The 12,309-nt window shown below is 41.3% G+C and overlaps 1 protein-coding gene across 1 annotated transcript in view; it reads left to right on the forward strand.

The window, feature by feature from the left end:
• Positions 1 to 5,366, forward strand: part of CD36 (CD36 molecule (CD36 blood group)) — a 32,381-nt gene extending 27,015 nt beyond the window's left edge. The window contains exons 11-13 of the mRNA XM_069978264.1: positions 2,183 to 2,237; positions 3,978 to 4,135; positions 4,854 to 5,366. Coding sequence (XP_069834365.1) covers positions 2,183 to 2,237; positions 3,978 to 4,135; positions 4,854 to 4,863 — 223 coding nt within the window. The 3' untranslated portion in view covers positions 4,864 to 5,366. The remainder of the gene's footprint in view (positions 1 to 2,182; positions 2,238 to 3,977; positions 4,136 to 4,853) is intronic.
• The last annotated feature ends 6,943 nt before the right edge of the window (positions 5,367 to 12,309 follow it).

Here is a 12,309-nt window from a genome sequence, read left to right on the forward strand (position 1 = left end):
ATTTGTGGTAAACAATTTAATGGTGGTTGCACCTATACACTGTGTAACACCCCCTTACACAGGGCAATCAGTAGTGAACTTAGATATGCCTTGAGTAAGAAATACAGAAATCAGGAAATATACTAGTGGTTGTTATACAATCTGTTGGTGGCTGCACCTATACACTCTGTGACACCCCCTTACACCGGGTAATCAGTAGTGAGCTTAGATATGACTTGAGTAAAAGAAACAAAAATTAGAAAATATACTAGTGGTCCCACTAGTTCTTTGGAGGCTGTGGTACACAATCTGTTGGTGGCTGCAGCTTTACACTGTGTGACACCATAGCTTCAGTAAGAAATACAGAAATAAGTAAATATACTGGTGGTCAGTGTCACACTAGTATTTGGAGGCTGTCGTATAGAGTCTGTGTGTAAGTGGTGGGCTGTGGTCTATGGCACCTATTACACAGGACAATGAGCAGTGAAGCTCTATGCAGGTGTACTACAAATCACAGCAATACAATGTATGACAGCAGCACCACAAGCCACAAAGTCATAAAAGAGTACTGAGCACTTCTTAAAGGTCTGTATGCAACACCTAATGTCCCCTTTCTGCCAGCAGCCGATCACCACAGTGTGCTGCTGAAATCGTGGTAGCTGCACTGCAAGTCCCAGCCACCAGTCTGGAGTAATACAAATGAAAAACGATTTTAAGCCCTTACAAGGGCTGTTTGGTTCTTTCGCTACTATTCCCTGCCTACTGGAACACTAATTCCCTCCCTAACGCTCTCCTTGACAAGCAGCAGCTCTGTCCCTAATCTCTTCCAGCATGCATGTGAGCAGAGTGTCCGCGGCCGAGATTTTTATATGGCAGGGTCATCTGGCCAACCAATCGCTGTCATCGACATGTATGGGTCCCACGTCATCGCAGGATGTACCAAAGTGTCTCCTGCATGTCGATTGGGTGAGAAATTGCACCCAAACTTACAGTAAACGGATGATGAGGACTTTCTCGAGTATCGCAAGATGCTCGTCCGAGGAACGAGTACCATCGAGTACCAAGCTCGGACGAGCATGTTTGCTCATCACTAATCCCAATGGTTCTCCAAATATGCCCACTTATTTATTTTAAATGACAGAAACACTTTGTGAGAACATATTGATGATTATCACCTGATGTTTTTCCAGGGGTCCCCAATGTGATGTTTAGATAACTCATGAATAAAACATAATCTAAATCTAAAATAAAGGTCACAATTTTTCTTATAATATTCTGTGATATGAACACATCACTTGAGCCTGTGGCATCCATTTAAAGGTGTACCCAACACAGAGGATGCTAGTGCAGTTGAATCTTCCTGCATTAGGGTTCCTATTGTAATTATGGTGCAATAAAGAACATTTTCTGGTTTGCTCCACTACAGAGCACATACAGTAAGTTCATCAGTAGACAAAAAAGAACACAGAAAGGTCAGCGTTTAGTACAATTCTTTACTTCAGCTCAATAAAAATCCATGGAATACAAAAGAGGATATAGTTGCACATCAACACATTGGGGGCTGATATAACTCTAGTCATAGCATCGTAGCAAAGCCACAGATTCACTACAATGCAAAAATTCCAGCATAAATCAAATCTACACTGATTTCCCAAACGATGATAGTGACTGCTATTGGAAAGTGACAACACATGCATAGGGAGACATTTGAGTATTTGTTTTTAGCCAGCCGAATAGGACTAATTTAACAAATATTCATACATTTTTTGAATAAGAATGGTCGCAAAAAAGTTTACCTGCTCCTGACCAAAAATGTTTTGGTGATGTTTTACTATATTTCTACGGAAATGATAAAACAGGGTGCAAATCCTGGATTATGCAAACGTTTAGGTGAATACTCAAAACAGGCAAAATAAAAAAAAAATTGCATCTAAAAAATGTTCGCCAGTCGAATACTGGTCCATAAATAGAAATTAGTCCAAAAAAGGGGGGGGGACCATAAATTCACACAAAAAAATAGGTCTTAGATAAATGTCCGTCATAGTGTTTGTGGTGTAGTGCTGCAGTATGCCATGCTATTACTGATGGGTGTGAATACAGTCATAATTATTCATTTTAATTTGTTAATGAATGTTTTATTTTAGATCCAAATATGTAAATAATGTTTAACTATTCATTACCTTTTCTGCATTCCACATTTCAGCATTCTGTCAAAACTCCAGTCAGAATTTATGTTTCCTGTTGTATGGTTAAATGAGGTAAGCATTTGGAGACTTATTTAGAAAAATGCAGTTTTTCTATACTCCTGAATAATTGCAAAACAAAAAAAACTGTCAAAATTCCAATTTAGCTGTATATGTTTCGGAAAAAGCACAAATAACTAAACCTCCTTTATTAATGATGATAGTAATTAGGGATGGTCCAAACCTGCCGAGGTTCGGGTTCGTACGAACCCGGACTCTCGGCAATGATTCCCGCTGTCTTAAACCTCCGTGGAGAGGGCGGACACAGTGGGGGGACTGCCTGAAAAACCGGTATACAGCCACAGCCATAGGCTGTATCCCAGTTTTCCAGGCGGTGCTCCCGCTTTATCCACCCTCTCCATGGAGGTGGAAGACAACGGGAATCATTGGCGAGAGTCCGGGTTTGTACAAACCTGAACCTCGGCAGGTTCGGACCATCCCTAATAGTAATAGAAAAGTAGAGGGTCGTTAAATGATCCCTTTAGATACTAATGTCTATGACAGTCGCAACCTGAAAAGAAATGAAAGCACTTGTGTTAGAGAAAGATAAGACTAATAGAATCTAGTAATTCTGGAACATACTACATACAGCATGGATTTCCTGATTGACAAAAATTCCTATAAGGAAAGGATCCTACTACAGGATACTAGACTGGAAAACCAGGCTTCACATTTAGCAGTTGCCTTTCTTGGATCCTCAAAGGCTGCTGGTACTCAGATATCCTCCAAAGACTTATGTTGTATGATATGTGGCAGAATAGTAGGACCAGTCGCCAGGAAATTTATGTAAGCTTATATCAATATCGGAAACAAAAAGCAAGTGGCAACTCACCGTTAGATGTCAATAGGAGTAATAATAGAGCAGTAATGGTGGCCATTTTTGTTGTTGCCCCTTCTTTCCAGATCTAAAAAAAATGATAAAATTGTAATGGTGAACATTTTTAGGCTGGGTTCACACTACGTATATTTCAGTCAGTATTGTGGTCTTCATATTGCAACCAAAACCAGGAGTGGATTGAAAACACAGAAAGGATCTGTTCACACAATGTTGAAATTGAGTGGATGGACGCCATTTAATGGCAAATATTTGCTGTTATTTTAAAACAACGGCTGTTATATTGAAATAATGGCAGTTATTTACTGTTATATGGCGGCCATCCACTCAATTTCACCATTGTGTGGACAGAGCCTTTCTGTGTTTTTAATCCACTCCTGGTTTTGGTTGCAATATGAGGACCACAATACTGACTGAAATATACGTAGTGTGAACCCAGCTTCAAAGAGGAAGGCATATCATGGACATCTGCCCACTGGGATCCCCCTTATCCACCTGGTACACTGCTATTACTCCTCTGGGTTGTTTTCCAGTAGTACACTCATAGGGCTTCCTTTTCTTACATCTCTGGCCAATAACAACAAAGCACATGCTGCTTTCTGCTCGACTACCTTATGATATAGTGCTGGTGAAAGTGCACTGAACACATTCGCACTGAACTGAGGAGATTGCAGAAAAGTAAGACGTCTAATGGCTGAGATTTTAGAATTTTTTTTCTGGGGTACGTAACTATTTTTGGTAATTTACAAGACTTTAACAATTAATTTACAAATATGTTAGGAATCAGATAAGCTATCGAATGGAAGAAGGTTGTCTGAAGTGACTATTTAAATTGTAGCTTAGTGATCTTATGATATTACTTTTGTCAGAGCCCCCTGAATTTCAGTAACGATATATGCATGTTCTTTATTTTCTTCTAGACTGCAGAAATTGGTACAGATAAAGCAGATGAATTTAAATCCAAAGTTATTACTCCAATGAATGCATTAGGAATTATACAGATTGTATTTATTTGCCTTGGAATTGTTGTATTCATTTCATGCTCCATATCACTCTGTGTGAAGAGCTGCAGAGGGAAGTAAGTACAGAATTATTTTCTTACTTTAAATAATTCCCCCCCCCTTGGGTAATGGTCCATTCAAACTGCAAAAAACAGGCAGAAATTCTGAGCGGACTCTGCGCGCAATTCCGCCTGCCTCTATGTCTTACTGCTATTTATAGGGCGCCTCCACGGTTCCCTGCTCGAAGAATTGACATGTCTGCAGTGGGAACATATGTCCTGCAGTAAGCGTTGTATTCTCTCCAGTCTGACACTGTGCTCTCTACTGCCATCTCTTTCCATGTCAGGAACTGTCCAGAGCAGTAGCAAATCTTCATAGAAAACCTGTCCAGCAGGACATACAGCAGCTGAAGTAAATTAAAAATCTTTGGCAATTTTTGGCGCCAGTTGATTTGAAAGATTTTTTTTTTTTGCTGAACCACTCCTTTAAGGATCATATGAAGAATAAAAAAGGAAGATCTGTTTCAACTTTCCACTTTTTATTTGCTAGTAGAAGTAGAATTTGTACACTACCAGCTTGGTTCACACCCCCGAAAAACTACTGATATATTGCATGTGTCTGACAAAATTATCAGTAGAGACATCAGTAGTTATTTAAAAAAAACTTGTATCTGTATATGTATACAGTTAGATAAATGTATTTTGCTGCTCATTTCAAGTATTCCTAATGCATGTGATATGAACCCAGTCTTATCACTTTCCAGTTCAAAGTCTAATTATTTTTTTTTCTTTTCAGGAAAGTATAAATGGGCACTGTTAAAACCGCAATCACTGAAACTAACACCGGAAGAAAAGAAAAAAAACTTCACAGATAGATGTTAATGGAAGATATAAAAAAAGCTATAAAACATGTGTAATATATTCTACCATAACATTGCTAATAACCTAAAAGATTAAAATAATAGCATACTGTAATTCAGTGGAACAGTATGTAAGGCAACATATGGTTATACCTAAAACATGTATTTATACGTGGACCAATTTAAAACAGACAAGTATGATAACTGTGTATTACATTGTCATGCATTGTTTTATAGCTGCACCATTAGTGTAACTATGGCCAATACATCATTATGGTTGTACATTATGTTTGAACTGTTTGTTTTACGTCAGGTAGATGACGAAATGTTGCAGTTGAGAATGAAATGTAATATATTGATGTACTGTTTCCACATGAATGTATTTTCATGTTTTACAGCAGACTCTGTACATACCATGTACGATTAATAAATTCTTTATATTTATATAATGGGTGATTTTATTCATTTACCTACAAACTGTAATTTTTTTATTAGATAAGTTGTACTTCTAACTTGTAGTACAGTCATGCACATTTAAAAATTGAACTGTAAAAGCCATTCCTCTGTATTTTGCCTATGGCACCATCTACATAGTAATGTACATTTTGTCACTGTCTTCTTTATTATTATAGTTTTTATAGATATGATTATGGTTTAGTCGTGTTTAAAGAGGACCTGTCACCCCCGTGCCGGGGTGACAGGCTCCCGACCCCCCGTTAGAGCCCCCTATACTCACGTGATCCCGCCGGGTCCCACTTCCTGATCCAGTCGGGTCACGGAGATATCAGCGCCCGATCGGACTCCCCATTCATTCTCTATGAGCGTCGGACTCTCCTGTCAGCGCGCGCGCCGGTCTTCGGGCGCTGATATCTTCGTGACCCGACGGGCTCAGGAAGCGGGACCCGGCGGGATCAAGTGAGTATAGGGGGCTCTAACGGGGGTCGGGAGCCTGTCACCCCGGCACGGGGGGTGACAGGTCTCCTTTAACATTTTAACTGATTTGCTTAAATCTTTTCTTCTTTTTACTACTTTGTAGCTTGAACAGACATGTACAAATTGTCATTTGTGGTAACTTTTGACATGTCCTTAGACTTATCGAATGTTATTAACCACGCCAGGTCTCCCTTCTCAGACCCTCTTCAATCCTGAGTTACAGATTGGGAGTGTATGGCAGTGCACCTTACTTTCCGGCTGTCATATAGCGAACAAGGCGGATGATGCAGCTGGATGGGGAGAGGAGTTTTGTAAAGTACTGCCCAATATATATGCGCTCTATTAATAAAATTATACAAAAAACATCACATATCACAGAAGCACGTTGTAAATACTGATAAACAAAATTAGATATAAAGTGTTAATAATGAGGGATAAGATAATAGTAATACAGTATATGTTAATAATTTGTACCAAAACCCACAAAATGTCAATATTATATAATAAAAAATAAATAGAAATAAAATACTAATGGTCATAACCTGCCATGCTAGGGGGAATATAAACTAGTGATAGAGACCCTGAATCTAACACTGTATTCCTTGTACTGTTTCATATAGCCAATGCAAAACAAATGACAGCTTATTCCTCCATAGTTGAGTACAGAGTACTGCCACTGATTGACCTGCTACTGATTACCAGCTGTCTATGTATACACAGTATAGACAGAAAGCTGTCATTAGCAGCTGGTGGGTGAGGGATATTCATCTAGTACTACTGAGTGCATGCACATAAAGAAGAAGACTAGTGCACTAAAAAAACCCACTAATTATATTGGATCAGCTGCATACAAAGATCAAAGTACAATTTAGGGTCCATTTACACAGAAAGATTATTTTACAGATTATCTTCCAAAGATTTGAAGCCAAAGCCAGGAACAGACTATAAACAGAGATCAGGTCATAAAGGAAAGCCTGAGATTTCTCCTCTTTTCAAATCCATTCCTGGCTTTGGCTTCAAATCTTTGGCAGATAATCTTTCTGTGTAAATGGACCCTAATGCTAAGTTTACACGGAGCGATAATGGGCCCGATCGCACGATTAACGATTTCGAAGTAATGTTTTTTTTTTTTTAAATAACGATCAGTGTTTAGACAGTACGATATATCATACGGAAAAATCGTTTTGTGATCGCGCGCCCGCAGCCCGCCCCCCCGCAAAACCGCAGCCCCCCGCTGCCACTCCGATCGCCACCGCTGCTCCCATCGCCCCTGCTGCCCCGCCCATGAGCATAAGTTACCTGCTCCGCGTAGCAGGAATTCGAGATCCCCGGCGCCCCTCTTCAGCGCATTGATTGGCTGAAGAGATGAGCCGGGAGCGGCGGGGGGGGGGGCTGTTGCGATCAGAGAGGCGGCGGGGGTGGCGATCAAGCCGGCGCAGGGGGCTGCGTATGAGCGGGGGGCCGGGCGGCCAGACTATAGCGCGACGACTGTTTACACGAAATGATCGGCGAATTTTTTGCGAACGAACGACGATTTATGAATATGTTAAAAGATCAAAATAATCGATTTTTTGATCGTTCGCCGCGTTTACACGTACGATTATTGTTCGAATTCGATTGTTATCGCGAAAATTCGCCCGATAATCGTGCCATGTAAACGTAGCATTAGATTAAGCAGCATAATGCTGGGTTTACATGGAATTTGCACGATAACAATCGAATTTGAACGATAATCGTATGTGTAAACGCAGCGAACGATCGAATGATGAGCGAGAAAGCGTTCATTTTGATCTTTCATCTTGTTCTTAAATCGTCGTTCGCAAAAAATTTGCCGATCGTTCCGTGTAAACAGTCGTCGCGCGAAAGTCGAGCCGCCCGGCCCCCCACTCTCAGCCCGGCCCCCCTGCTCATCCGCAGCCCCTGCGCTGGCTCAATCGCCACCCCGATCGCCACCCCCGCAGCTCCGATCACCACCCCCGCAGCCACAATCGCCCCCCCGCCACAATCACCCCCTCCCCGCCGCTCAGAACGCCCCCGCCACGAGCATACGTTACCTGTACCGCGTAGCAGGTCTTCGAAATCCCCGGCTCCCTCTTCAGTGCATTGATTGGCTGAAGAGGATCGTTTTGCGATCGTGCGCCCGCAGCCCGGCCCCCCTCCCAGCGGCGGCGTGGCGATCGGGGCAGCACAGGGGGCTGCGGTTGACCGTGGGGCCAGGCTGCGGATGAGCGGGGGGCCGGGCTGCGGGCGCGCGATCGCAAAACGATTTTTACGTACGAAATATCGTACCGTCTAAACGCTGATCATCTGGAAAAAAAATTGTTACTCCGACATCGTTAATCGTGCGATCGGGCCAATTATCGTTTCGTGTAAACCCAGCATTAGGGTCCATTTACACAGAAAGATTATCTGACAGATTATCTGCCAAAGATTTGAAGCCAAAGCCAGGAATGGATTTGAAAAGAGGAGAAATCTCAGGCTTTCCTTCATGACCTGATCTCTGTTTATAGTCTGTTTCTGGCTTTGGCTTCAAATCTTTGGCAGATAATCTGTAAAATAATCTGTGTAAATGGACCCTAAACCTGGTGACAGATTTAATTTATTGATTTAACTTCTCCTTTTGATAAGTTCAAGGGAGGTCTGGATGCTTTTCTTAAAAAATATATAATAATTCAAATTATTAGCACTAGATTTCATTTGATAGAATGTTGATCCAGGGATTATTCTGTTTGCCATTTTGGAGTCAGGAAGGAATTTTGTTCCCTGCGATGGGGCAGTTAGCGTCTCCCTCATAAGGATTTTTGCTTTCCTCTGGATCAACACAATAGGATTTTTGTCAGTTGAACTTGATAGACTCTTTTTTCAACCTTATTAACTATGGTATTATGTTAGTTTTGTTCACCTTTATGTATAGCCAGGGCCGTATTTACCACTAGGCACCCGTGGTCCGGTGCCTAGGGCAGCACCTTGCAGGGGGGCAGCGGGACAGAAAAAACAACTTTTTTTTTTTTTTTTTAGTTTCCCTCCTCCTGTTCAGACTTGCCAGTAAATCTGGTGTCTTTTCCAGGGGGGTGGGGGTTATGGTGGTATTGGTCAGGTCTGGTATCGCCAATAGGTGCATGTAGATGGGGCGTCTTCAGGTTTAGTGCCTAGGGCAGCAGCAGCTGTTAATACAGCCCTGTGTAGCACATAATGTCAAGGGTGATGGATAAATGCATGCAATATCACCAGATTACTTTTCCAATTTAAAATCTAAAAACACATATATATATATATATACACTGTATATAGTATCATGCACATTGATTTTACTTGTCTAGTCTAAATTGCAATCATTATTGTTGATAAAGGACAATTTCTGGTATAGATTTTACATTTCCAGTCTACATGATTAAAATATTGTATTGCCTGTATCAGCATATGTCATTCACAGATGGACCGCTGTGAATGTATATATTGCTGTTCCCAGGAAGATATGAATGGGTTTGTGACAGATGGTAAAAATGGTGTGCACATAAAGTCATCATAGAAAAAAACCTTATCAGTGTAGGAAATTGGGTAATGTCGCTGATGTATTTACACAAATCTTCTATACAATTACTATATTTGTAAAAAGAATGTGACAAGGCTATCAGCACCAGATTGCGCAGCCTAGACATTGCAGAAAATCCAAGTAAGGAAAGACTCTCAGAACAAATTAGGAAAGACCCTAAGTAGTTCCTTGCTAACCTGGGGTATGTAATACTAGTAGATCGATTCTCATTCAACCACTGGCAAAGTTTTTATTAAGGAAGTGTATGGTCGATATAAGTGTGCACAGTGGCGGAGTTAATGTGCTTTTATACATTTAGTAAGCTTGTAAAATATTGGCATAATTGGATACTCAACAAAAAGGGCCTGGGCCTGTTTCTAAAAAGAAATGCCAAGTTGATATCTTGTAAAAAGAGATGAGTGAACTTTTCAAAGGTTCGGTTAACTTTGTGTACATCCAAACCAAACCTTAAAGCGACTCTGTACCCACAATCTGACCACCCCCAAACCACTTGTACCTTCTGATAGCTGCTTTTAGTCCAAGATCTGTCCTGTGGTCCGTTAGGCAGGTGATGCAGTTATTGTCCTAAAAAAATACTTTTAAACTTGAAGCCCTGTGCCCAACGGGAGTATCTGTGCCCTAACTTTGCACAACCTCTTGTCCCTCCTCCCCACCCTCTTCAGCATTAGGAATGCACCAGGCAGATTGCCTCCTATTCCCCACCTGTGTCAGCACGGCACATGGGCTGGATCGTTAAGGACCTGTGCAATGTTCAGCATGAAGAAAATGTTTCAGCGGCCTTCCTAATGATGAGGAGGGTGGGGAGGAGGGACGAAGGGGTGGTGCAAAGTTAGGGCACAGATACTCCCATTTGGCACGGGCTTCAAGATCAAAAGTATTTTTTTAGGACAATAACTGCATCACCTGCCGAACGGACCACAGGACAGATCCTTGATTAAAAGCAGCTATCCTAAGGTACAAGTGGTTTGGGCGGGGGGGGGGGGGGGGGTCAGATTGTGGCTACAGAGTCGCTTTAACCCCTGTAGGACTGGGTTAATTTTCATTTTTGCTCTTTCATTTTTTCCTCTTTCCTTAAATATTTTAGCCTACAGACCCAGACCCATATTTTTGCGATACCAATTGTACTGTGCAATTGCAGACTTAATCTTTCCATAAAGTATGTTGTGAAACCAGAAAAAAATAATTTGCACAGTGAAATTGAAAATTAAGAAGCAATTTGTATTCTTTTTTTTTTTTGAGAAGGGGGGGGTGATGGCAGAGATGAGTGAATTTGCCGAAGTTCGGGTTCGTATGAACCTGAACTATCGGCTTCGGATTCCCGCTATCTGTAGCCTCTGTAAACAGGGTGGATACAGTGTAAGGACCGCCTAGAAAACTGGGATACACCCTATGCCAATGTTTGTATCCCAGTTTTCCGTGTAGACCGTAAAGGCTGTATCCACCCTGTTCACGGAGGCTGCAGACAGTGGGAATCAGAAGCCGATAGTTCAGGTTCATACAAACCCAAACTTCGGCAAATTTGCTGATCTCTAGATGGGGTGGGGGTTCATGTTTACGCCCTTTATCCAATAGTAAAGCTGACATGTTATACATGTTTCCCAAGTCAATACGATTACGATGATATGTAATTTAAATAACTTTTATTTTAACTGACTGCTTTAAAAAAATTAAAACCTTTAAAAAAAGTGTTTAAAATTGCTCTCACAGTCTGATGAAAACCTTCTTTATTTCGCAAACAGACTAAAATGTAGCATGCAGGAGCAGGTGGAGGGACGCCACACGCTGCAGATAGTTACAGCTGTTTCATGCGCAATGCACTTGCAGCTGTAACTATCTGCAGCGTGTGGTGTCCCCCCACCTTCTCCTGCATGCTACATTTTAGCCTGTTTGCAAAATAAAGAAGGTTTTCATCAAACGGTGAGTGCCCCTCGTATTTCTTCAATCATGAACCATTAACCCACTCCCAAACATAAAGCTTATTCCTCTATACCTCCACTTGCCTTATGACAGGTAGTGGCGGCCGCTGTATCTATTGTGGACTTAAAATTGCTCTATTACTATCCTTATAACGCTTTTTTCCTGTGGTCTATAAGGCTGTGTGATGTGTAATTTTTTGCACCATAAGCTGTACTTTCTATTGGTACCTTGCTTGCATATATGCAACTTTTTGATAACTTTTTATTACTGTGTGAGATCAGGAATGTGACAATTTAATAGTTTGGACGATTACGTACGTGATGATACCAAATATGTTTAATTTTTTTTAATTTTTATTTATAAATTGGGAAAAGGGGGGTGATTCAAACATTTTGTTAACATTTTTAATAATAAAAACACTTTTTTTTTTTTTTTTTACACATACAGTCAACCTGGAGGACTTGACAGCTGCAATTAAATGGCTAATAAGCAGGCGCAGCAATCGGACTGTACACACTAATAGCCGCGGTCCCCAGCAGTATTGCGGCGATTCAGAGCGGGGTCACCACGCGACTCCTCTCTGAAGTCCCCACCCGCACCAGGACACACATTTGCGTTCTGGTGTGTGAAGGGATAAAACTAACTGCTCTAAAACAGCTAAACAATTGCAGTTACAGTAGTGGGAGCATAGGGTTCTTTTGCCATGAAAACCCTGACAAAAACATTTTTTTTTGTGCCAAAAAATTGCTTTTTAATGTCCCATTGATTTCAAAGGGAGGAGCAGCTCTTTGATGCATTTCTACTTGTGGTTTTGGGGCAAGACTGTGCCAAAAAATGCATCAAAACCCACATCATAAAAACGTGGTGAACACCAATAGGGAGCTTCATGTTTATCCGTGTATATCCACCCCTAGGGAGCTGTATCTCTGCTCCTGTGTTTCCGCCCCTGTAGGAAAGTAGAAAGTGTGGTGAGCTGTGTGCAGCATGGT

Source organism: Dendropsophus ebraccatus, chromosome 1, assembly GCF_027789765.1.
Source record: "Dendropsophus ebraccatus isolate aDenEbr1 chromosome 1, aDenEbr1.pat, whole genome shotgun sequence".
NCBI classification, from domain to species: Eukaryota; Metazoa; Chordata; class Amphibia; order Anura; family Hylidae; genus Dendropsophus; species Dendropsophus ebraccatus.